This window comes from Asterias amurensis, chromosome 12, assembly GCF_032118995.1.
Source record: "Asterias amurensis chromosome 12, ASM3211899v1".
NCBI lineage: Eukaryota > Metazoa > Echinodermata > Asteroidea > Forcipulatida > Asteriidae > Asterias > Asterias amurensis.
In genome coordinates, this window is record NC_092659.1 from 9,103,663 (window position 1) to 9,131,612 (window position 27,950).

General features: G+C 38.0%; 2 protein-coding genes across 2 annotated transcripts in view; one reads left to right on the forward strand and one right to left on the reverse strand.

The window, feature by feature from the left end:
• LOC139945351 (probable Na(+)/H(+) antiporter nhx-9) lies at positions 1–24,282 on the forward strand. Its single transcript, XM_071942702.1, has 20 exons — positions 1–221; positions 1,129–1,451; positions 2,832–2,919; positions 4,103–4,162; positions 5,087–5,168; positions 5,915–5,942; positions 6,488–6,676; positions 7,636–7,706; positions 8,301–8,412; positions 8,829–8,910; positions 9,648–9,743; positions 10,022–10,143; positions 11,622–11,695; positions 13,231–13,359; positions 13,979–14,071; positions 14,485–14,550; positions 15,372–15,478; positions 16,646–16,746; positions 17,489–17,622; positions 20,113–24,282. Exons 2-20 carry the CDS (start codon positions 1,142–1,144, stop codon positions 20,461–20,463), a joined length of 2,295 nt encoding a protein of 764 aa, XP_071798803.1. The 5' UTR covers positions 1–221; positions 1,129–1,141; the 3' UTR covers positions 20,464–24,282.
• Positions 24,283–24,339: 57 nt separating this feature from the next.
• The window catches only part of LOC139945350 (uncharacterized), a 36,932-nt gene continuing 33,321 nt past the window's right edge, over positions 24,340–27,950 (reverse strand). The window contains exon 31 of the mRNA XM_071942701.1: positions 24,340–27,869. Within this exon, the coding sequence (XP_071798802.1) occupies positions 27,156–27,869 (714 nt within the window). The 3' untranslated portion in view covers positions 24,340–27,155. The remainder of the gene's footprint in view (positions 27,870–27,950) is intronic.

The window sequence follows — 27,950 nt, forward strand, 5'->3', positions numbered from 1 at the left end:
CAACAGGCAGAATGTTGAATGTAGGGGCAGCATGTGAGAGGAGGAATGCAATCCAGATCCAAATCTGTGTTTTATAAATATCTTGCTGACAATAGCTCTAGCTACTCGACGTTAACCAGGCGCGGTTCAGAATCCAAGGGCCCTACTGAACAAGGACAGAGAAAACCCACCGAAAGACGTCCTGTCTTCATCAGCAGCTAAGCTATAGCCTATTTTTATAGGTAAATATTTTATTAACATAGAGAAAAATAGACTCAAGAGCAGCAAGATGTACCATGCATGAGCATGATATACAGTGAATGACGTGTGTGTACATCATAATTCTTTTCCTTGCTGAATGCTATATAGCAATCAAATCATGGAAAGTAGTACTTTTGGAAATAATTCTTTTAATTAATGAACTATCTGTCTCATGCTCTACATAAATTAAAAAAAAAAAGATATTAAAATACTGAAAGATGCAGGAATTGGGATTTTTAACCATCATCATGGTTTAACTTCCCGCCAGATCATGATGGATTAAATGGGATATTTTTGAATGCTAGGTGGCAGCAGACGGTCAATTGGACAACGTAAATTCAATTTCCATTGTTAACGTTGTTCTGAGCGCATTTATAACCAATAATAACCAAGAATAATGGTAAGTCTGCTGCCACCCAGTGCAGTGTTCCAAAAATCACCCATGAAAGCAATCGCACAACATCGGTAAACAGTATTGTCCAAAAGCCCACACTTTGTGTTTCACAACTTATAATATTATAACAAAACAAACCTGTGAAAACTCAAAGGCTCAATCGGTCATCGGAGTCGAGAGAAAATAACGGCAAACCCACCCTTGTTTTCGCACATTTCGCGGTGTCATGACATGTGTTTAAAATAAATCTGTTATTCTCGATGTCGAGAATTGATAATTGTTTTAATGTTTTCTCAAAAAGTAAAGCATTTCATGGAATAATATTTCAAAGGAAGTGGTTCACCATTACCTTCTGTAAACCCTGTAAGTTATTTGTAAATCTGTGAACTTTTAGTTTTTGTTCTGTTCAGAAAGTGTCCAATGGCTTTAAGGCCTCTACATTGTAGCTCTGTAGCCCATGTTGTAATAACTCAACATTTTGTTTTTGTTTACAGCTGATCTGTTACCATGGCAATAAAGAAATTTGCTGCTCCCACCCTGTTGCTGATCTTGTTTTTGATTGTCGGGCAGCAGTTACGTCCGGTACTAACAGAAAACCTTACCACCGAAGAATCAATCACTGCCACTATCACTCATCATGAGGATGTCGACAAACACCTTGATAATACTAGTGACGGACACGGTGACGGACAGGGTGGGGAGCCGGAAGCGCATACCGGGCATACAGGCGTTCATGTGGCATCCTGGAACTTTGAGTATGTGGAGTTACCATTAGGTGTAACTGCCTTTGCCTTGATGGTCGGTTTAGCCAAAGTTGGTAGGTATTTTTAAATTTACCCAGTCAGTTTCCCTTGTGGTTTATATTGATATCTGAAACAAAAAGTCGCATCCCCTTAAGGTGATCCCCTAGCTGCCGCTTCCCAGGTTGTATCGTAATTTGGGTGTGATCCCTGGCTACACGGCAGTTAACGGTTGTATGGCTTCTGACTGGCACCCCTGAACAAAGATATTGACAAAATAGGGACACTGCCAATATAGGGCTAGATAGCTCAGTTGGTAGAGCGCCGGCACGTTAATCCGGAGGTCGTTGGTTCGAATCCCACTCTAGTCAATTCTTTGTTCAACCCCCAAAATCATTTACAAATTTACCCAGTCAGTTTCCCTTGTGGTTTATATTGATATTTTTTAAACTTCTAAGAATTAAAATGTCAAGAATTTTTATGTTCTTTCTGTGGTGATGGACAGAGACTTGTGCACCCAGAAAGTACAGGCCCTGTACAGGCCTTGGGGACTAGTGTTGAAGTTGCGACTATTGATTACATAGTCAAGTCCCGACTGCCATTATTCAACTCGGTTAATTTTGCCGCCACAAGTACTACAATAATAGTCACGACTTTCTGCTTTGCGAACCAATTGTGTCACTCTTGACTATTCACGACAACATACTTTACTAACGAAACACAATCAGATACAGTGACACAATCCTTCAATCCTTTCAGCTTGGATTTAACTATTATTGCGCCTGCGGCCAACAAAATGCAGCAATGCATCTTGAAAAGTTAAAAATAAGTCGCGACTAGTGTCAAAAGCGCAACTATTTGAGGAGTGACTAGTCGAGTAGTAAACTTCACTAGTCGCCCTGCCGTCGATTTCACAAAACTCTTCCTAACTTAAGACTAATCTTAGGACTTAGGACGAGTCCCAACCCTGCACTGTAGCATGCAGACCTTAAGATTAATCCTAAGTTAAGACGAGTTACTCGTCCTAACTCGAGATGAGACGAGTCCTAACTCTTTGTGAAATCGACGGCAGGCATAATAGAGACAGTGGTTGTGAAGATGGCGCAAGAAAAAGGTGGCATACAAGATGATGTGACTGATGACAGTGTTCCTACAGGGTCTTTACTTCCTGGTTGCACAAAGTGAGCGATACATTCATTGGTGGGGAAGTGGGGATGGGACCGACATTTTCCAGTGTTGCTGTCCTACAAGACCCCCTCAACAAAATATTTTGATAGTAGTAGTACCACCTCCCCAAAAATAATTTGTTGAATTCTAAAAAAGGCTTATTCTGATTAAAGACACTGGACACTATTGGTAATTGTCAAAGACAGATCTTCTAACTTGGCGATTTGTAGATTTTAGTACAGTGTTGTATTTATTTTGACAGTTCAAATTTATTCTTTTTATTTTTCAAGGTTTCCATCATGCAAATTTCCTGTCAGCATTATTTCCTGAGTCTGTTCTCCTGATCATTATTGGCGTTGTGTTTGGAGGAATTACATTGTAAGTTAAATTAAAGTTGAGCAAGTTCAAAAATCTGATTTATTTTTCTGCCTTTGACCATATGGGAAATTGTTGAGAATAAGAAGGCACGGTTTTGCTTGTCACAAGAATCTATTTCGTGTTTACATTCGCATACAGTGAGTGCACCTAAAATTCTGTTTTATTAGTGTTCAGTAAGTTTGAAGAATTTTTAATTTTTTGGGGCCATCCTGTTTTGAAATTTGGAACTTCCATCAACAATTCTAGCTTCGTTACCATGTCCAACAGGTCACTGAAAACATACTTTTTCAACCAGTAACTCTCGCCCAACATGGCCTGCATGTTCTAGTCAAAGAGAGACCAGCTATTTGTGGGACTACTTGGCTAAATGCTGCAGGCTTTGCCTACTTGTGGTTTTCCTCTCAGTTTTTGATTTCATTCCAATTATTGTTTTTTTACTGTCATTCTCTAAGTGCTTTGCAACCTTAGGAAAAAGCGCTATATAAATGGTGTTATTATTATTATTAATTTTTGTATTTCATTTATTTTTTACATGAGAGCGTTGTAAGTTCTGAGCATTTTGAAAACACAACTTTCCTGGTTTAGCATGGGTGGACAGGTGACTCTAAACTACTTCTTTTAAATGTAATTACATTTGTAAATAGCACAAACCAACAAAGGAAGATAAAAACCTTGATCACTATGCAGACACAATATTTTTTCCTATTTTAAACAATGTAACCACATAAGGCTTGAAACAATACAGTATGATCTCTGCTACACGTATGCTATGCTAAGAAGCAGTATGCACTATTACACATGACACCTGACATGTGTGGGCTACAATCAGCTTTTTTTCCAGAGGCCGTCGCCACCTATTCCTGGGGCTGACACAGGGTTAACCCCCTTATAGTCAATACTAATACGGATGTAAGCTTGGGTATCATTCATCAGAAGCCTGGCTGGTAGAGCAAAAAGCACTGTCTCCCCAATTTTACATTACTATGGAACACGAGGAAGATGACAAAGATTGCACCTGGTTGTTAAAAGGTCTTGGGTGGGTTTCTTTTCATTTCTATTCTCCGTATAAACATACTACATTTCTGTCATTTTTTTATATTTTTTAATTTTTTTTTTTCAATGCTATTGATTAATTGTCACTGAAGTTTTATTCCTGATCATGATATATTTTTTCTATCCCCAGTGCTATTGGTTACGTTGACAAGTTTGAATCACAGACGTTTTTCTTGTTTCTGCTGCCACCGTAAGTTATCGCAAAATTGTAGCGCTGCCTCGGTGCCTTTGCCCTTTCAAAATATGAGCATTAGGCCTCGTATAATGACTTAATTTTTCAGTAGACATATCTGAAACAAATAATTCAACCAGAATTTTTGTTTTGTTATTACAAATCGAGATTATGCAATGTATTAACATGGGAAACAATTGGAAATTTCAAGTTAGGCAAGACCTATTGGACATTTTGTGTTAAAGGTCACAATTTGTGGCCGCTGTGAGTATTTTATTACAATGGTCTCTAAAGAGTTACTGGCACTGAACACTATTGGTAATTACTCAAAATAATTGTTAGCATAAAAACTTACTTTGTAACAAGCAATGGAGAGCTGTTGATAGTATAAAACATTGTGAGAAACCCTTTGAAGTAACATTTTGTTTTAGAAAGAAGTAATTTCTCTCTAAAATATATGAATTGACCTTGAGACCTCAGCTGAGATCTCAAGGTCGAGCATCTGAAAGCACACAACTTGTGCGACAAGGTTGTTTTCTCCATTGTTGTCTCGCAACTTCAACAACCAATTGAGCTATAATTTTCACAGGTTTGTTATTTTATGCATATGTTGAGATACACCAAGTGAGCAGACTGGTCTTTGATATCCAAAGGTGTCCAGTGTATTTGCTATTTATTGTATCTGCCATTGTCCATTAATGACTAGTTACGCAAAAAGTAAAATGTTGCTGAAGTTTCAATTGATTTTCAGTCCTAGTATTGCACGGGCCATAGTCCTACATTGGTTTGGTCTTGCTTCTTATAAAGTTGCCAAGTTTTGAAAAAAAAAAATAAATAAAAAAAAAATGTGAAAAGTGGCCTTATTTCTAAAACAATTACAATTTGCTCTGTAGTTGGACTCAAGTTGTGAGCCATTTCTGTGTTTTTTTTTTTTTTTTCCAGGATTATTTTAGAAGCATCTTACTCGCTGCATGACCGTACATTCCTTGATAACTTCGGGTCCATTTTGGTTTATGCTGTTATGGTAAGTCTATCTAGGGTTATCATTCTGACTTATGTGTAGTTTGTTTATTATTAATAATAATAGTAATAATAAATAGTCTGTTTTTAATACCCCGCTTGAATGGCTTTTCAAAGCGCTCCAACATCATAACCCCATCATCACGCCTTTCTCGGATTTCATTTTTTGTGTGTGAAAACTACCTCTTTAAAGCCATTGGACCCTTTCGGTAAACAGTGTTGTCCAAGGCCCACACTTTGTGTATCACAACTTATATATCAAATAACAAACCTGTGAAAATTTAGGCTCAATCGGTCATCGGAGTCGGGAGAAAACAACGGGAAACCCACCCTTGTTTCCGCGCATTTCGCCGTGTCATGACATGTGTTTAAAATAAATCCGTAATTCTCGTTAATGAGAATTTATATTGTTTTGCTGTTTTCTCAAAAAGTAAAGCATTTCATGGAATAATATTTCAAGAGAAGTCTTTCACCATTGCCTTCTGTAAACCCTGTAAGTTATTTGTAAATCTGTAAACTTTTATTTTTTTTTCTGAACCGAAAGGGTCCAATGGCTTTAAGCTACATAACTTTAAATGTTGTCGTTTCTAACAATGTTTTATAATATTAGCTCTGAAGTGCTCTTTACCAAGTAAGTTGTTCTGTTAATTAATTGTTTGATCAATTACCAAAGGTAAACCCTCCCTTTAAAACCTTGCATGGTTGTGAACCTCGCTGACTATCATTATTTTCTTTTTATTGTATCTACAGGGAACATTGCTGAATACATTTCTTATTGGTAAGTTGAAACACAACCACTTTATCGCACTCGAGGGCGTGTCAAAGCACTCTTAATTTTTTTCTTCAAGCTAGTCTTCTCTCTACAGAGTAGTTGGCAGAATGTTCTAATTTGTATCTCTGCAGGGTTCACTCTATATGGGTTTCTACCCACCGACACATGGTGACACCTTTTGCTTTCAGCCTGTTTAGTGTTCAGTTTTCTCTCTACAGAATAGTTGAAAGAATATTCTAATTTGTGTCTCTGCAGGGTTCACTCTGTATGGGTTTCTACTCACAGACACATTGTGACACATTTTGCTTTCAGCCTGTTTAGTGTCCACTTTTCTCCCTACAGAATAGTTGACAGAATATTCTACAGAATAGTTGATAGAATATTCTATTTTGTATCTCTGCAGGGTTCACTCTATATGGGTTTTCACTCATCGGCGCCTATGGGGACACCGTCAATATCAGCCTGTCTAATGTCCACTTTTCTCCCTACAAAATAGTTGACAGAATATTCTACAGAATAGTTCACAGAATATTCTATTTGTATCTCTGCAGGGTTCACTCTATATGGGTTTTCACTCATCGGCGCCTATGGGGATACCTTCACCATCAGTTTAGTACAATGCCTTGTATTCAGCTCCCTCATTTCCGCTGTAGATCCAGTTGCCGTTTTAGCAATCTTTCAAGAAATTCGCGTCAATCAAGTCTTGTATTTTTTAGTGTTTGGGGAGTCACTCCTAAATGGTGAGTTATTAATGTTCTTTAATCCAATCAAACTACCTTAAAATTTATTTTTGAAAGTAATTATATTAGAATTTTAGTTCGGCGATTTTGACCACCTTTCTAGCTTCAGCAGCAACTAGCATTTTTGAAATGCTTTCATTTGAAATGCATTAACACAATCTAAGGCAAAGTATACCTTTGGTTTTTGGAACTGTTCTTTGGGAGACTTTCGGACAGTCCTTTTTCACAGTTCCTGCCAGTAGTGCGTGCTTAGACCTACGTGAGCAATACTGAGCATGTGCTTACATGCTCAGAGCCGCACAAAAGGACCGTTATGTCTGCTGCCACCAGCGTCTCAAAAGTCTCTTATTATTTTAATCCTTGATGAATGTAGATGTATACAATAAAATTAGCATGAGAAAAATTGAATTTTTAAAGGTGGTTGCCTTTTTGAGATATCGCTGAAAATACTGACTATTTCCACGCAGGACATGCAGGTGTATTAATCCCTATAGGAATACACAAACTGAGAAGCAGTAATGCAGATTCAATATTTAGGGGCATAGCAATTTTTTGCATAACCACATTTCTTCGAAGTGAATGTTTGGAATGTTTGTCGAAATGCTTTACACTATCAAAAGCTGCTGTATAGACTGTATTGAAAATGACGTCACGCGGCTCAAACATCTGACCTACAAGCTGGCGTCTGTGCGTGTGCTTGCGTGTGTGCGTGCATGTGCCAGAGAAATCAAACCGTTGCGTGCTGCATGCTTTGATGATGTATGCGTTTGGACGCGCATACGGTTTGCCCTACAAGATGGCGACTTTTCATAGCAAAAAGGGGTTATTCAAGATGGTCTACTCATCAGTTTTTATTGCCATTAATTTAAAGAGGGATTACCAAACCTTGCAATGTCATTATGATATTTTTCATTGATGAAGTTGATGATATAATTTTATTTTGTTGTCTGCTATTTCAGATGCTGTTACTGTTGTGCTATATAAAATGATGAACAGTTTTGTCACTATGGAAACCATTCCATTTAGCCAGGTAATTACAGAGACCTTACATTGATGTAATAATAATATATTGAAGTCTTATACAGCGCACACTCATACATGTATACTACCAACAATGTACTCAAAGCTATTATACAATTTTGAGAAAGGTTTTTTTATTTACGTTAATGCATTCTGAAACCCAATTATGTAGTATATTACAAGAGTTTACAAGGTGTTACGGGGCATATACAGCAGTCACTGCTAGGATCACCGGCAGGCCTGATACTTCACGGAGGCAACAGAGGCGATTGCCTCCGTTGCCCCTTGCCATTGCCTTGGTGCCCTTGAAATGCTCCAGTAGAAATTTACAATTTCCTCATAGGGTGCTTTTTGCCAAAGAGAAAACGCCTTGGTGCCCTTGCCCTTTCAAAAACGAAGCATACTACAGGCCTGCCCCGGGGCGTCAACTTTCATGTTGAAAGTCAAATTTCCCATATGACCAGTGCAGTTCTTGCCTGCCAGAGAAGCCAAAGAATGCACAAGGTCACACTTGTAATTATAAACAAAGGTCACATGGTCTATACTCTTACTCAGTCTTGGAGAGTGATTTTCACCCTCGTTTACCATTATCTTCTTGTCGTAGATTGTACTGGGCTTTGTATCATTCTTCACAGTCAGTCTAGGAGGCGCCATTATTGGCATCATAATCGGACTATTAACAGCAGTCCTCACTAAATTCACCAAACATGTCAGAGGTAAGTCCAGAGGACAAAGTCAATGTTCTAAAATTCATTACGGAAAAGCTCTTGCAAAGAAAGAGGCCAGAATGAAACATCCTTTTCTTCTGGCGACTCACACCTGTTATGTCTATGTAATTCCTTTTCCAAACAGTGGACTTATCATGCATACGCCAGCGGGGCCAACAGCCCCAGTCAGATTAACTGCTCAATCATTCAGTTAAATGAACAAGTAATTTAATGTAAACACACATGACAAATTCATGAATTCCACACTCTGGCATGTCATTAAAGATGATACCAATACTCCACCGAGCACAGACTCCACCGACTGTGCTCAGTGGTTAAAGCAATTTTAAAACAGTGTTCATTTTCAAATTGTGTCATCTTTGTATGATAACATCTCTAATATGGACTACCTTGGTATTCTGTAGTTGTGGAGCCCCTGGCACTGCTTGGGATGGCGTACCTCTCCTATTTAACCGCTGAACTCTTCCACTTCTCTGGAATCATCAGGTAAGAAGCCACTTGAATAATAGCATGGTGCCCTCAAAACAAAAAAACCCAGTCAGTTCCTCTTGTGGTTTATTACTTGATATTTGAAGCAAAAAAAGTTGCATTCCCTTAAAGGCAGTGGACACTATTGGTAATTGTCAAAGACCAGTCTTCTCACTCGGTGTATCCCAACATATGCTTAAAATAACAAACCTGTGAAAATTTGAGCTTGATTGGTCATCGAAGTTGCGAGATAATAACGAAGAAAAAACACCCTTGTCACACGAAGTTGTGTGCTTTTACATGCTTGATTTCAAGACCTCCAATTCTAAATCTGAGGTCTCGAAATCAATCTCGTGGAAAATTACTGCTTTCTCGAAAACTATGTTACATCAGAGTGAGCCGTTCTCACAATGTTTTATACTCTCAACCTCTCCCCATTACTCGTTATTACCAAGTTAGGTTTTAATGCTAATAACTATTTTGAGTAATTACCAATAGTGTCCACTGTCTTTAAGGTGATCCCTCTCACTGCCGCTCTCACTGTTGATCCCTGGCTGCACAGCAATTAATGGTTGTACAGCTTCTGACTGGCACCCACAACACAGGTATTGATAAAATAGGGAGACCGCTATAGCACTAGAAAGCTCAGTTGTTGGAGCTTCGGCACATAAACCCTCGCAAGTAGCACAAGTTTCTTTTCAATACTGATTCAGTTTTCTAAGATTAAAACATATCCAGGTATTTTTTCTTTTCAGTATCATATGCTGTGGTTTGGCTCAGTGCCAGTATGCTTTTGCAAACATCTCAAGGAAGTCCAGTACAACAGTCACCTATTTCACCAAGATGCTATCGTAAGTGACTTGGTGTTTTTAAATCTTTTCTGAAGACTTATTTTATTGATGTTCTCATAAGTACGTTTTAACTGTTTAACATATTTTGCATTATTAGTGCCTTATTAACATTAATTGTACGAGAAGTTCTGTAAGGGTTTTGTATATAGTCTTGTGTTATCATTTAAGGATTGTGGTATTTCCTAAATTTTAAACAAATTTTCTTTGTTTAATTGGTGTCATAGTTACCAGTTTAAAGTGGATAATTGTTGTTGTTGTATTTACCTCTTTTGTTTCAGGACAACAACAGAATCATTGATCTTCTTCTGGCTTGGGCAGACCCTATGGGCTCAGACACACGAATGGAACACAGGATTTGTGCTAATAACTCTCGTATTCATCTTCCTCTACCGGGCAGTGGGTAAACACAAAACAATTTTTCTGTCATTTGTATAAAAAGTTTCAATGTGGTATTTTTCCAGACTTTATAAAATTGTTAATAGATGTTAGTTTTTCATCCAGGATTCCAAGTGAGGCCATGGTACCTTGAAAAGTGGTCATTAGAGGATACTAGTTTGTGCTGTGTGAAATCAAGCCCAGCTTGATATCACAAAGACTTAAAGACAGTGGACATTATTGGTAATTGTCAAAGACTAGCCTTCACAGTTGGTATATCTCAACATATGCATAAAATAACTAACCTGTGAAAATTTGAGCTCAATCGGTCATCGAAGTTGCGAGATAATAATGAAAGAAAAAAACGCCCTTGTCACACGAAATTGTGTGCGTTTAGATGGTTGATTTCGAGACCTCGAGTTCTAAATCTGAGGTCTCGAAATCAAATTCGTGGAAAATTACTTCTTTCTCGAAAACTATGTCACTTCAAAGGGTGCCGTTTCTCACAATGTTTTATACCATCAATCTCTCCCCATTACTCATCACCAAGTAAGGTTTTATGCTAATAATTATTTTGAGTAATTACCAATAGTGTCCACTGCCTTTAAAATATTACCAGCTAATGTGCTGCAGTTTTTGAGAATTGAGTAAAACAAGTTATTTTAGCATGTAAAATGTATTTTCATGACATTGATTTACTCATTTCTCAAAAACTACAGCACCTCATCTAGTAATGTTTTAAGGTAGGCTTTCTACTATCATTATCTTCAAATGATGTAAGTATATGAAAATCTTGCAAGTCGAACAGCTTAGCATGCCAGTAATAATAATAATAATAATAATAGTAATATCAAAGTCTTATAAAGCGCATGTGTCTACCAAACAAGGTACTTGAGGCGCTGAGTATATACAAACTTCCAGAAAGATAGGTTATTACAGTGATGAATTCTGAGACCCAGTTATTTAGCACCTTGAAGGGTTTACAAGGTGCTACGGCGCATATAGCAGCAACAACCAGGAACATCGAGCTAACCCTCATCTGTTTTTGATAAGTGTACTGGGGTGGATTTCACAAAGGTAGTCCTAACTTAGGACTAGTCCTAGGCAATGCTAAGAGATAGGACTGGTCCTAAGTTAGGACCAGTAACTCATCCTAACTAAGGACTGGTCATATCTCTTAGCATTGCCCAGGACTAGTCCTAAGTTAGGACTACCTTTGTGAAATCCACCCCAGGGTTGTTTTACATGCGTTACGCAACACATGAAACCAACAGCTTTATGTCCCATCCGAAGGATTAAGTAATGGTTAAATGTTTGCTGAAGGACACAAGTAGTAAAAACAATGAGCACTTTGAGATGCCATAAAGCACCGTGAAACAACTGCATCTTTTTTAATTGACTGCTAGGAATGGATCACGAAGTGGGACATTTTTATGATGGGTTCTGGATACCAATTTGATTTTCTTTTTTAATGTGTCCTTATTTATTGCTCTATTTCTCAAGGAGTGGTGTTGATGACGTTTGTAGTCAACAAGTTTCGAACAAACAAGATCAATAAGGAAGAGCAGTTTATAATGGTGAGTCTTCTTTGGTCATGTAGCCATTTTTTAAATCTTTTTTTTAAGCATATTTTAATCAGTGTGAACAAACAAGCTTAAAGTGCAGAAAAGTAAAACCCCACATGTATTAGCACCGGGGTACTTCATCTTGCGATCAGCTTCTGACACCACACGCTTAACCGAACACTCGACCATCAGAACACTCTCATCTGCTCACAACTGAACTTTCTCATATGTTGCTCCCAAAATGTGGAACAACCTCCCAGTATATCCATCAGAAATTGTGACCCTCTGCCAATTTTCAAGAAATCTCTTGAAACTTATTTGTATCGTCAGATGTAATATGTTGTAAGAAGAAATTATCAATAAAAAGTAAACTTGCGGGTACTCCTGAAGACAAGCAGAGTATACTGAGCGAAACGTTGAGACCAAACCGGCTCTTCTCAGAGCCAACATTCCCTCAAAAGAGCTATATTTACACATGGTTGTACCCACAAGTTTACTATTTATTTATAGATTCTTTCTATTTCTCCACACCATGCAAAGCTTCAAACAACACTTAATATGTTGTAGTTTAGTTCCATTGGTTTGCTGTTTCAGCGCTTTGATCTGGTTGAAAAGGCGCATTAAAAATGCTCCGATGTATGTACATGTACATGTATGTATATTATGTACATGTATGTATTCATGAACAGGTTATTTTCAGCAGCATCAGCCAGAGTGTGGAACCAACTTTCCCTTGACTGTTAATCATCTCCATCCATCACAACATTCAAGACCAACTGAAAATATTACCTGATCAAACATGTTCAAACGATCATACAATCCTAATTTGTTTTTGCGCCATGAGCACCTTTTTTTGGGTGGATAATGGTGCACTATTGAGTTTTCTGTATTATTATTGATAATAGGTTTAATTAAGCACAGACTCAAATGGATTGCGTTCCAGCAATGAAGGCCCCATAAATAACTTGTCTGACATGACTAAACATGATTCATACCCCAGACAGTTTCGCTACTCCTATTGGTACAGAGCGCGTCAGGTAGGTGTGTTTTAACGGTTGATAATGACCAGCTGGAGCTGTTTATAACCGGCTGGCATCCGCGTGTCGAGCACGTGCGGACACCAACATTATCACACGGAACGCGCAATTCATAGCTATTAGTAGCAGCGCGTAATCTATTTCTAAGCGCGCACGCATAATCTATTTGAAGCGCGCGCGTAATCTATTTCTAAGCGCGCGAGAGTACACACAACCCACGCGCATCAAACAGATTCTTCACAAAGTTAAGTTTTTGAAGAAAATGCTTCAAACTTCAAATTTTCAATTGTCAAAGTGTCTATAATTGTATTTTTTAAACGCTTTTTCAACAAAAGGGCGTTTATGAATGGGAATAAAAGAGTAGTGACTTGTTCTTAAACTTCCGTTTAAAACCTTGGCTCGGGCCTTTATCACACGGCAACGACCCTGCCGGTTTTAAACTGCCGTGAAAGAACTCGTCGCTACCCTTATATTCCCTTATTTATGATCGTTTGTGATGATTGAATTCAGAGCTATGGTGGTCTGCGTGGTGCTGTTGCCTTCTCATTAGTAGCTACACTAACAGTAGGTGATGTTCCTGTCCGTAACGTCCTGGTTACCACCACCCTCGTTGTCATCCTCTTCACTGTCTTCATTCAGGTATTATACAACTTTTTGTTTATTATAAATTTGTCAAATTTATTTCATTTGATTTGTTACACACCCAACAGCACAATTAACACAAATAACATGATGGATAGGAAATGAGAAGAAATAGCAAGTTTTAGATGCGGGAGGAAACCCCAAGTGGGTTAAAACCCACTTAATCAGGTAGGGACTGGAAACCAAATCCACATGCAGGGCTCTGGGCCCAATTTCATGGAGCTGCTAAGCACACAGGATTTCCAACCAAATTTTCTTGTAACTTTTCAGGATAAGCATCAGAACTGTTAGCAAAAACCAATTCTGTAATGTTCCTTTAACATTCTGGCGCTCTACCAACAGAAATATCTATTCCTATGTTAGCACACTCTATCTACATGTACATATTGATGTTGGGCTGTGCCCTATGCATAGTTCTATAGACCCCTTGCATGTGACGTCACACGCTCAAAAAGCGCCCTCACTCGGTTCAAAAAGTGCCCTCACTAGGGTCAAAGGAGGCAAATGATTGGATGAGCGTGAAATCATGTGCTTCAGTGTAGCGTTTCGCGTTTTGCAAGGGCTCTATGGCTGTTTATAAATTAACACTTATCATCAATTGATTGTTTATTTTCAGGGGACTACAATTAAACCACTGGTGAAGCTGTTCAGAATAAAACGCCAATCTCTGGAGAATGAGCCAAGTGTGGTGCTGGGAATACATAATAATGTAAGCTAATTTATTCATATATTCACAAATGTAAGCAAATTTATTTATATATTCACAATTATAAAAAAGAGAGAGATTATTACAAGCTGATTGGATGGTGTACCTATTGAATCAAAATACTCCTTTACAATGATGTACATGTACATGCTTATGTTTGAATCCTTTAAAGGATTTGGGTACTTTTTGTAACACAAAACACAGTGTCCACAGATTTACGTTTAACACAGTTTGAAGACAATGATTGCAGAAAGCTTACTTTAAAATATTACTTGCAAAGGTGCTGTAGTTTTTGAGAAATTAGTCAAACAAAGTCACGTCATTTCTGACAGTGATGCTTTTCAGATTCAATTTTCTTTGATGAAACTTGGTCTGTTTGGATATTTACATTGTTTTTGTTTCTTTTTTCCCCACAGATTATGGACTACATGATGGCAGGAATTGAAGAAGTTATTGGGCACAAGGGACGCAATTCACTCAGGGTAGGACTGTGTAAAGAATTGTTGTTATCATCGCATTTTTTTCTGTAAGAAACCAATAGGAGACTTTGGGATGCTAGGTGGCAGCAGACTTCCCAGGTAAATTTCCATTGTTTACGTAGTTATGAGCATGCGCACATTACCAAGAACAATGGATTTTACCTGGTAAGTCTGCTGCCTCCATGCATGCCAAAAGTCTCCCATTGACCCTCAGGTCAGGCATAAACCAAAAATGTTATGTTGACGTAACTCAACCTACCCTTAAAAATATGGTCGACCCTGGATATTTTGATTTTTTTCAAGGGAAGAAATTTAATGATTAAAATCTATTAAAGACATAAACAAAAAATAAATGTCATCAAGAGTTTAAAAATATACTATTTGTTGTGTGAAGCCTTCTTTTCTTTTGCTATTGTGTTATAATACCGTCTTAAACAATAAGAAAACATGTCATTTTCTTTGCTGGGATGGAAAAATAATTTTAAAAAATCACTACTCGTGACCTACCCTATTTTTGGGGGCACGTTACGCCAACATAACATTTTTTGTTTATGCCTCACTGTGGTCCACTGGTTAGACTGTAGGACTTGCAATCACAAGGTTGTGGGTCCGTATCCTACAAAGCTAATCAATGATTTCACAATGACTAGAATTAGTATTTTCGTCTAGTTTGTGGATCACAATTTCTTGATTTGTTAAATTCATAATCATAGATGTTAAACCAATGTATGTGTAAGAGAGTTATTCAAAAATGCCCCTAGGTCTCTCTTGTCCTGTATCGTTGACAGTTAATATTTAGAAGGGATTCTTTTAATTTTTTGCAGATTTGGCTGGAACATCTGGACAATAAATTCATGAAGAAATATTTGCAACGTCGGCCAGAAACCTGGGAGGCCCAAGTCATGGCCACATTTGAAGAAATTACCAACCAGTAAGACTACGTATTATATTTAATACTTTTTCGATGCACAGCGACGAATCCAGACCAACATTTTCCAGGTCCAAATCTTTCCTGGAGCATGCAAGTGCGAAGCCTTCACCACTTCAGACTCCCCCCCCCCCCCCCCCAGAAAAAAAAGAAAAAAAAAAATGTAAAAAGTTGCATTCAAGACGCTCTGTTTTGCAATCTAAAGCTAATAAGAGGGAAAGGCGTTAAAAATTTAAGCTGTAGGATTTGGGCCGTTTGGATTTGGGCATGGCCCCCTTTGGCACACTCGATCTGCCCTTGAAGATGTACAGTTGCCACATTTATAGTAATCCACCCTTTTACACTTTGTCCTCACTACTTTACTCTCATTGGTTCTAAGCCACCCCATTGTTTGTAAATTAAAACTTTAAAATGAATATTATTTTCCCGCTTTCTTTTTGGATACCTTCCCTTCACCTCTTGCTCCTCTTTTTGCTATAAATTTAGGTTCATGTCTGTACTTGTTTATGTCTCTGACGAAGGTTCGGTTTGGATCGGAAGGAAGGCCATCACCCTACTACTAGTTTTATCATTATCTATCATTCATAAATACCCCAGACAGTTTCGCTACTCCTATTGGCGGAGAGCGCGTCATGTGGGGTGTTTAAATGGTTGATAATGACCAGCTGGAGCCGTTTATAACCAGCTGGCTTCGGCGTGTCGGGCGCTCGCATACGCCAATGTTATTACGCGGAACTCGCAATTCATACCTAATAGTAATAGCGTGTAATCTATTTCTAAGCACGCGCGCGAGCACACAACCCACGCCCATCAAACAGATTCTTCACAAAGTTTTTGGAAAAAAAATATACTTCAAACCTCGAATTTTTAATTGTCAAAGTGTCTATATATTGTAATTGTATCTTTTAAACATTTTTTAACAAAAGGGCATTTATGAATGGGAATAAAGAGTAGTGACTCGTTCGTAAACGTCCGTTTAAAACCTTGCAGGATCGTTGCCGTTCGGAGAGGGCCTTTATCACACGGCAACGACACTGCCGTTAAAGATCTCGTCGCTACCCTTTTATTCCCTTATTAATATAAAACTACTAAAAAATACAAATATGTGACAAAATGGGTATTCCTCAGAAAGTTAGAAAAGTTAATAAACATCTTGTTTTTAATTTTCAGAGATCATCATGAACACATCTTCAAACTAAGTAAAGGAGAATGTGAGAACGCGGAGTCTTCTCAGACCGAGATTGCAAACTTCAAACCGATGCTGTGCAGACGTATGTCAATCTTGGTTCCAACTTTTTCTCTGTGTGTAGTCTGGGTCACTTGTATCTAAATCAGTGGTGCACTGAGTGGTTGGGTAGAGGGGGTGGGTTCTTCAAAATCTTCAAGGCACCCCAAAGTGTATTTAATTTCATTTTATTCATAGGAAAAAAGGGATTAAAATGTTTCTGTATTGTTAGTGATTTTGCATTGAACTTGAAATTTTAACTTTTATATTTTAACTTCTCTTCATAGTTATTTTCCAGATTCCTCCACTGTTTAGAAAAGGAATTACAGGAGACGACAGGTTTTAGTTGTCAGAAAAAAATTACGTTTTATTCTATCATTTTCTTTACTGGAGCTTTCTGTTAAAGGGAAGGTACATGTTTGGTAATTACTCAAAACAAATATTTACTTAAAAACTGACTTGGTAACGAGCAATGTAGAGCTGTTGATAGTATAAAACATTGTGAGAAACGGCTCTCTCTGAAGTAGCATAGATTTTGAGAAAGAGGTAATGTCTCACTAAAATAAGTCTTTTATTCCTATCTGAAATCACACAAATTCGTCCAACAAGGGTGTTATTTCTCTCATCATTTTCTCGCAACTTCGATGACCAATTAAGCTAAAATTTTTCACAGGCTTGTTATTCGATGCTTATGTTGGGATACACCAAGTGAGAAGACTTGTTTTTAACAATTTCCAAGCGTGTACCTTCCCTTTAATGAATCGTTCTGTTTTTCTTCTCTTTTACAGAGCCGTCATATTTTGACACAATCAGACGGAGGTCCAGTGTGAAGAAGCAGAGTAAAGGGGAGTACACAACAATCACAGACAAGACCAAATCACCGGATTTTACTGGTATCATCAGAAAAAACCCTGGCGATGTGGTAAGTACATGTACATGTATAACTAAGCTGTATTTCAAGGGAGGGTACGCTTTGGTAATTACTTTAAAAATTAATAAGGGAATCCGGCGAGGGTAATTATCAGCATCCAGACTGCATCCGGTTTTAAACAGAGTGTTTAATACCGGCCATGCACATTTTTATTCCCATTCATTAAATACCTTTTCGGTCAAAAACATCAAAACGTTTTGTTCCAAAAGTTTCAACAAAACACCCCTCCAGCTAAAAGGTAAGGCCCTCTGGCAAAAACTCCTGATAAGGAGATTGGCGTGCGCGTCGCGCGTATCACGTGATGTGGCACAGGTGTTCCAGCCGTTGTCCTCCTCCAATAGGAATGAATAAATTGTCTTATAAGCACATGTGCAAGCTCGCGTGTCACGCCCATGTTTAAACACTTCTGGCTGTGGTTATATCATCCGTTTAAACACCCCCACGTGAGGTCCTCTCAACCAATCAAAATGTAGAAACTGTCCCAGGTATTTATGAATGACTATTAAAACTTCCATGGTAAGGAGCTTTTGGTATTAAATACAGTGTCAGAAGCAATACCCTTTGAGTAAAGTTATTTATAGAGAAAAGGGTGATTTGTTCACCCAAAAATTTGAATCTGAGGAAGGCTTCAGGCATGAAGCTTTTCTCATGAATCTGAAAGCACACAACTCTATGCAAGGTTTTTTTTTCTTTTCATTACTTTTTGCAACTTTGATAACCAGTTGAGCACAAATTTTCACAAGTTTTCGTTTTTGATTTATGCATATTTTGGGGCACAAAAGACGGGAAACTGGTTTTTGACAATTACCTAAAGGATACCCTGCATTTAATTGTGTCACTTTTATTTATAGATATGCAACATTTGTAATTTGTATAAAAAACCAGGAGAAAAAAAAACACAGAGGAAAATACGCCTTTTGCACAAAACTGTTTAAAGTGGTGCTTTTTAGTTTGCCTAAAAGAGAGAGTAATCCATCGACAAGTTGTTGACCCAGGACCAAGTTGTTTTGTTTTTGTTGTGTCAGCATTGTGGGTATATGCATGCAGTCTTTATTGTTATAAGTCAACACACTATAATCAGTCGAGTAACACGGGTGTGTTTTTGTGGTTGTAGCGATTAGCTGTTTCAGTTGAACTTGCCATTTGTGGAGTCACTGGCCATTGGCGGAAACAGTAGTTGCTATACAGCCGCAAAAACACACCCTGGTTGTAAAGATGTGCAGTGTCCCATGCTCATGATGTTAAGTAACTACACCAAAAAGAACAATTGGGTCAATGGGAACATTACTTCAAGATGGCATTCAAGATGCAGCAACATAATAATAATGAAAGCATTTATATAGCGCCCTACAAAGAACGGAGCGCTTTACAATATACAAAGAAACAAACAATGCAAAGACTAAGATACAAACAAAAAACAGTACAAGCAAAAACATGGCCGAGCAGTTAAGAGCAGCGGATTCAAGCCTGGTGTTTAATCAGCAAAGTGTGGGTTGGAATCCCGGTCGTGACACTTGCTACGTAAAATTGGGGACGTAGTGCTTTCTGCTCTACCGACCAGGCTTCGGATTGATGATACCCAAGCCTACATCCGTATGGACTGTAAAAGGGGTAACCCTGTTTCAGCCCTAGGGGTAGGTGGAAACGGCCTCTGGTTGAAAAATAATTGTAGCCCACACCTTGAAGTGGCCCTCGGGCCTTGTGTGTCTGGCGACTTGTATAAAAAACAACCGATTGATGATACCCAAGCCTACATCCGTATGGAGTGTAAAAGGGGTAACCCTGTTTCAGCCCTAGGGGTAGGTGGAAACGGCCTCTGGTTGAAAAATAATTGTAGCCCACACCTTGAAGTGGCCCTCGGGCCTTGTGTGTCTGGCGACTTGTATAAAAAACAACCGATTGATGATACCCAAGCCTACATCCGTATGGACTGTAAAAGGGGTAACCCTGTTTCAGCCCTAGGGGTAGGTGGAAACGGCCTCTGGTTGAAAAATAATTGTAGCCCACACCTTGAAGTGGCCCTCGGGCCTTGTGTGTCTGGCGACTTGTATAAAAAACAAACAACCCTCTATTAAATCAGTCGAGTAACTCGGTGCATTTTGGTGGTTGTAACCAATAGCTGTTTCAGTTGAACTTGCCATTTGTAGAGTCACTGCCCGTTGACGGAAACGGTAATAAGTATACAGCCCCAAAAACACACCCCGGTTGTATTGATGTGTAGTGTCCCATGCTCATGATGTTAAGTAACTACACCAGAAAGAACAATCAGATCAATGGGAACATTACTTCAAGATGGTATTTGAAACTATCAATGAGAGACTTTATGGAAGGCAAATTTATGAGAATATCGGCATGTTCAGAACACGGTGCTGAATCAATGGAAATTTATCTGGTGTAGCCACACTCAGCATTCCAAAGTCTCCTATTCTGTGAAAACCCTTGATTTTTGTTCTTAAAATTATGTTTTGTTTGGGCCCACAGCTTCACGAAAAGTACGATAAGAACCTCCTAAATGATGACCGCCAAGATTTACCGTATCTCATGAGGCAACGATCAGAGGAGCACTTCCTCATCAAGAGACGGGTCATCATGAGCGGAGCAGCGAGGTGGAAGAAGGCATTCCAAGACATCAAGGAAGCAGGGATACAGAACGAGAACGGCAAGAAAGATGAGACAGACGGTGGACCGAGAGAGACCAAGGAGGGTAACAAAGTCTTGTTTGATATTGATGAGGGGGATGATGTTATCACAGGGGTGGAAGACAAAACCCAAAATGATAACGTGGTCCGAGTAGACATCGAGGGTGGAGGGGACAAGGAGGATAAAGTGTAGGTGAGGAAAACAAATTATCCCTGGTCCTTCGTTTTTATCAACTCATGGGTAGATTAGGAAAAATGTTCATTTCTGGTCCCCCGTTCTTATATCCATCTGTAGACTACTGGAGAATATTGCAATATAGTGTTCCGAATCTTTACTTGTTGAACAGTCTCATTGACTGTCCCTGTAACTGGAAGAATGCTTTTTCAGCTTCTGTTTTAGTGTGTAAAATATATTTTTTTTTATGGTGACATTTCATTTCATTTAATTCAATAAAAACGGGTGTGTGCATCCATCCTGTTCGTTGGTTGCCTAGCAGGAAGAGATTCGTTGCCTTTTCAAGTATTTGCACATTTTTGAAAGTCAAATGTTGAGACTTTAAAGGAAAGGAACAAGTTTGGTAATTAATCAAAACAAATATTAATTTAAAAACTGACATGGTAACGAGTATTAGAGAGCTGTTGTTTGTATAAAACATTGTGGGAAATAACTTCCTCTGAAGTAACGTAGTTTTTGAGAAAGAGGTCATTTTTCACTAAGAAGTCTTTTATTCCTATCTATCGTCCAACAAGGGTGTTTTTTCTTTCATCATTTTCTCGCAACTTCGATGACCTATTGAGCCCAAATTTTCACAGGCTTGTTATTTTATGCGTATACGTAGTGAAAACACTGGTCTTTGACAATTACCAAATGTGTACAGTTCCTTTAAAGACTAATGCTACTATGAATGAAATCTAAGACCAAATATAAAAACCTTAGGCAGGCAAAACAGCTAAAATGGATGAAGTGTCTGGTAATGAATGGCGGACAAGCCATCAACAGTGGGTTAAACTCCATTTAGAAGGACGTACAGACAACACGTCAGTATGTTGATTAAAAACTCAATCCAGGTAGTGCCCTGGTGTGACTCAAACTGGGGCCCTAGAGGTGGAAGGCAAGGAAGTATACCAAATTATAACACCCCTTACAAATATTCTGCCTTTTCGTTGGTTTAGAGCGTGTCACATGACATGTCTTAGTTTTACTAGACGGCGGCCGTGTGATAGTGCATCGTTTGCCGTGTGATAGTCCGATGACTATCACACGGCGTGCAGTACCCAATTGTCTCTTTACCCACCTCGAACCCGATCAGTTGTGCATCTGTGTATCTGAAACGCGCGTACAAACGTTGCGTTTACGAAGATGATAAACAGTCTGTTGAGGTGTTATAAAACAAATATTGACTGCTTTAACTCGTGCTATGGTTAAAACTACATGTAACCATAGCACTCGAAGCAGTCAATATTTATTTACAGCAGCAGATTGTCTTTCCACATTGTGTAAATTTGATGAATTAATGCAACTGTCTTTCAGTGTATACTTTCTTTACTATTGTTCTATATCCAGATTTCCTATATTAATGCAAATGGAAAAAAAATATTGATGTAAAATGTACAGGGTTAGTAAACCGAGGCAATACATATATGCTGTGAAATTAAACTGTGTTTGTCAAATGTATTCTGTATTATAAAATGGAGCTACAAAATGGAGTAGGCTTTTTTAATTTGTTTGTGTGATGACCAGTAGGACCGTTTTAGGCCACTATAATGCATAAGCCTTGTTCACATTTTAGGAAAAATTTGCCTGGTACCCAAGGCAAAATTTGCTAAGTTCACATTTTAGGAAAAATTGGCTATGTACACAAGACTAAAGCAGTGTTCGTATCTTGAGGCAAAATTTGCTAAGAACCCATTGTTCACAATTTAGGCAAATTTGCTAAGGCAAAATTTGCTACATCGATGTACACGAGACAATTTGCCTTGTACACATTTTTAGGTAAAATTTGATGAGTACACAAGACTCAACGCATATTCTTATTCTTAGGCAAAATTTGCTAAGTACAGGAGGCTATAGCCTTGTACACTTTTTCGAGCGAAAAGTTCATAAGGCTACATGCATACAACTAGCCTTGTAGAGTTTTTTTGAGCGAAAAGTTCACAAGGCGCTACAGAACTTTTTGCTTGAAAATTTTTCAACTTTTTGCTCGAAAAAGTGTACAAGGAGGAACTTTTCGCTCAAAAAAGTACACAATATAGCCATGCAAACTCTTCAATCGAAAAAGTGTTCAAGGCTATATAGCCTTACGAACTGTAATACTCGAAAAAGTGTACAAGGCCTTACGAACTTTAATACTCAAAAAAGTGTACAAGGCTATAGCCTTACGAACTTTAATACTCGAAAAAGTGTACAAGGCTCATAGCCTTATAAACTTTAATACTCGAAAAAGTGTACAAGGCCATAGCCTTACAAGCTTTAGTACTCGTAATATGTACAAGGCTACAGCCTTACGAACTTTAATACTCGAAAAAGTGTACAAGGCTATAGCCTTACGAACTTTGATACTCGGAAAAGTAAACAAGGCTATAGCCTTACAAACTTTAATACTCAAAAAAGTGTACAAGGCTATAGCCTTACGAACTTTAATACTCGAAAAAGTGTACAAGGCTCATAGCCTTATAAACTTTAATACTCGAAAAAGTGTACAAGGCCATAGCCTTACAAGCTTTAGTACTCGTAATATGTACAAGGCTACAGCCTTACGAACTTTAATACTCGAAAAAGTGTACAAGGCTATAGCCTTACGAACTTTGATACTCGGAAAAGTAAACAAGGCTATAGCCTTACAAACTTTAATACTCAAAAAAGTGTACAAGGCTATATATAGCCTTACGAACTTTAATACTCAAAAAAGTGTACGAGGCTAAAGCCTTACGAACTTTAATACTCGAAAAAGTGTATAGCCTTACGAACTTTAATACTCAAAAAAGTGTACAAAGCTATAGCCTTACGAACTTTAATACTCAAAAAAGTGTACAAGGCTAAAGCCTTACAAACTTTAGTACTCGTAAAAGTGTACAAGGCTATAGCCTTACGCCTTACGAACTTTAATACTCGAAAAAGTATACAAATTTTGGTACTCGTAAAAGTGTACGAGGCTATAGCCTTACGAACTTTAATACTCGAAAAAGTGTACAAGGCTATAGCCTTACGAACTTTAATACTCGAAAAAGTGTACAAGGCTATAGCCTTACAAACTTTAATACTCAAAAAAGTGTACAAGGCTATAGCCTTACAAACTTTAGTACTCGTAAAAGTGTACAAGGCTATATAGCCGTACGAACTTTAATACTCGAAAAAGTGTACAAGGCCTTACGAACTTTAATACTCAAAAAAGTGTACAAAGCTATAGCCTTACGAACTTTAATACTCAAAAAAGTGTACAAGGCTATAGCCTTACAAACTTTAGTACTCGTAAAAGTGTACAAGGCTACAAACTTTAGTACTCGTAAAAGTGTACAAGGCTATAGCCTTACGAACTTTAATACTTGAAAAAGTGTATAGCCTTGCGAACTTTAATACTCGAAAAAGTGTACAAGGCCATAGCCTTACAAACTTTAATACTCAAAAAAGTGTACAAGGCTATAGCCTTACAAACTTTAGTACTCGTAAAAGTGTACAAGGCTACAGCCTTATGAACTATAATACTCGAAAAAGTGTACAAGGCTATAGTGTACGAACTTTGATACTCGGAAAAGTGTACAAGGCCATAGCCTTACAAACTTTAATACTCAAAAAAGTGTACAAGGCTATAGCCTTACAAACTTTAGTACTCGTAAAAGTGTACAAGGCTACAAACTTTAGTACTCGTAAAAGTGTACAAGGCCTTACGAACTTTAATACTTGAAAAAGTGTACAAGGCTATAGCCTTGCGAACTTTAATACTCGAAAAAGTGTACAAGGCCATAGCCTTACAAACTTTAATACTCAAAAAAGTGTACAAGGCTATAGCCTTACAAACTTTAGTACTCGTAAAAGTGTGTAGCCTTACAAAGTGTATAGCCTTACGAACTATAATACTAGAAAAAGTGTACAAGGCTATAGCCTTACGAACTTTGATACTCAGAAAAGTATACAAGGCTATAGCCTTACGAACTTTAATACTCAAAAAAGTGTACAAGGCTATAGCCTTACGAACTTTAATACTCGAAAAAGTGTACAAGGCTATAGCCTTATGAACTTTAATACTCGAAAAAGTGTACAAGGTTATAGCCTTACGAACTATAATACTCGAAAAAGTGTACAAGGCTATAGCCTTACAAACTTTAATACTCGAAAAGTGTACAAGGCTATAGCCTTACGAACTTTAATACTCGAAAAAGTGTACAAGGCTATAGCCTTACGAACTTTAATACTCAAAAAAGTGTACAAGGCTATAGCCTTACAAACTTTAGTACTCGTAAAAGTGTACAAGGCTATAGCCTTATGAACTTTAATACTCGAAAAAGTGTACAAGGCTTTAGCCTTACGAACTTTAATACTCGAAAAAGTGTACAAGGCTACAGCCTTACGAACTTTAATACTCAAAAAAGTGTACAAGGCTATAGCCCCTTACAAATTTTAAAACTCAAAAAAGTGTACAAGGCTATAGCCTTACGAACTTTAATACTCGAAAAAGTGTACAAGCCTTACAAACTTTAATACTCGAAAAAGTGTACAAGGCTATAATATAGCCTTACGAACTTTAATACTCAAAAAAAGTGTACAAGGCTATACATGTAGCCTTATGAACTTTAATACTCGAAAAAGTGTACAAGGCTATACAAGGCCTTACAAACTTTTATACTCGAAAAAGTGTACAAGGCTATAGCCTTACGAACTTTAACACTCAAAAAAGTGTACAAGGCTATATATAGCCTTGCAAACTTTTTGCTCGAAAAAGTGTACAAGCTATATAGCCTTACGAACTTTTTGTTTGCTTGAATACACATGTAAGTACACAAAAGTATAACCTTGTAAATTTTTTGTTCACATTTTAGGTATCATAAATGACATTTTTTATTATAAACTTTGTGATTTTATGCATATATTTTGGGACACATCAAGTGAGAATACTTGTCTTTGACAATTAACAAAGATGTCCAGTGCCTTCCATGGTTGACAAAGTAACATACAAGTATTGCATAAAGTGTATTTATATTTTAATCTTTACTCAATATCCTTTAAATTTACTTTTGTTCACTATTTGGATTATATAAAAGAAATTGTGAGATGAAATGAGTATAATTAGTCAAAAATTTTTTTCTAAAGGAAATGTTTTAGCAAGCGGTGCCAATTTTAATATTTATATTTAATAACAAAAATGGCATCCCCTTTAGATGATCTCTTGGCTGCCCTGTCCCAAGTTGAACTTTAACTTCAGTGTGATCCCTGGCTCAGTTGGCGAGTGCCGACACGTTAATCTGAAGTTCGTTGTTTCAAAACCCTCTTTTGTAATTTTTTCTGTGTCCTACCTCAAAATTATAACGTACCCAGTCAGTTTCTCTTGTGGTTTATTACTTTATAGAAAGCGGAATAAACTTGAGTGAACTTGAAGTTTTGTAAAACACTTCTTGATTTTTATTGAGAGTTACATAAGCGTTAAATTGTTCAACAAACTGTATAGTGGTTAAGAAAATCTGTCTGAATTTGCAGCTAATGCTGTGGCTTGGTTACCATGGTAAATTGTATAGAAGCATAGGATGCTTTATTGACCTCTCGCACACCAGTCACACGCGGCGACTGTGCCACGCTCACCATTTTGTTGGGCAATAGGTTTACGTGTAAACGCTGCATCGCCTAAAATACACACTTCACTGAATAAAAGCACAGTGACATTGCCCACCAAAGTGGCGCTTCCATGATTATTCTGAAGACGACGACGAGTGAATTGGGTCAATAGCAACGCCGCCGCCAATTCAGACATTAAAATGGTTAAGAATTCTCTCTGCACAACAGATAGGAAAATGGCAGTTTTGCAAACCATTGGGCAAAATGAAAGTGCGAGAGTTACTTGTTAATATTGCTTGAACCTTGTTTTATCTACTCTGTATAAATAGATACAAATATGCAAAGTATCAAAAGATGTATAAACTTTTTTTCGTCAGCTTCCATGTACAGTAAAAGCACCATCATTTAAAAGGTTTAATGTAGTTATACACTGTTACATGTACGTCCAGAAACTTATTTAAAAGAATCACCCTTGCGTGCTAGAAAACTTGATGCAAAATGTCTGATCATGCACTGGAAGGCACAGATGATGAGGTTTTGACTTCTAAACAGGGAAAAACTTTAATGTTTTTTGGATCAGTTACACACATGTATTTTGCATATACGTGTACATCTGTAGCGCCTAACTAGATGCAGAGTTTAATGTGGGTTGTAAGCACATTACTTCATAGTAAGCTATAAACAAAGGAGGTTTTTTTTTATTAACAAACAGTTTTTGTGGGTGTTTTTATCTTTAAGAAATTTTTTTTAGATATAGAATTTAAAAAAGAAGATTTGATGTCATTCAAAACAATTAGTCGACCCATGATTGACCATTAACCTGTAAACAAATATGCACATAGACTTTCTCACTCAAACAACTCGTTTGGAAGTCTAGTCAACCACCGGTACCATGGTACTCAACACCATTGGCTTCCAGCTTTTTTCTACAGTGTCACTGGTCCCCTTCTCGCCTTTACAGATGTTAGCATAGAACAGGCTATCGGTACCACAGAAGGAGCCATGGTCATGAGGCTGGTTCCGAATGGTCGACCAAACAACCAGCCTGGGTTCGAGCCAAAACAGTCAACCAGTCAACCACGGAGCGTACTCGACCTTGCCCAAAGTCTACTGAAGGAAACTTAGGTTTTTAGTAGACACGCATCTATGTGTCTGTTCAACATGGTCAATAGAGTACCAGGTGGTAGGTCTTCATTGCAGATTGGGCACGTTATGACCTTTGACTTGTTGACCTCCTGTTGTGGTATGGAGTCTACAGAGCTGCTTGTTGGCTTTGGTTTCTTAGCAGACGGCTCTTGGCAAGAACTGGGTCGTCCATTATTGTCCTGTAAGGGGCGTTTGGTACCCGGACTACATGCTGCATTGGAGGAGGGATTTCCACTGTTGATGATTGCGGAACCCTGTGATGTGGATGAGTTCGACTTAACCGAGCTTGGTAGAGTGGTACAATCACCAACTTCTCTTTCATCCTTTGTAGACTTTGTATTCCTCTCGGACTTATCCGTAACACTCTCACAACTCTTGCGCTTCTTCTTACGACTTTTGCTGCCGACATCACAGTCATCACAGTCATCATCACCATCACCATCACCCCCTTTTGATGCAATGGTAGCACCATCCTTAGAGCTTACAAAAAGGCTTTGGGTCTCTCCACTATCAATTCGAGGGGTGGCTTTGAAGAAGGATTTGAGGGTGACAGGAGCAGTCATGGCTTTCTTAACCAGCTTAGGATTGACTGGTGATTCAGCTTCAACTGTCGATAGTTTTGGCTGATGCTTAACTTCATTTAAGGAGACTGGCGTTGTAATACCATTTGCCATGTTCTTCATCAACTTCTGTTCATTCAAGAAAAAGAAAAAAATCATTCCTATCAGTGTCAACACAATCAATCAATCAATCAATCAATCAATCAATCA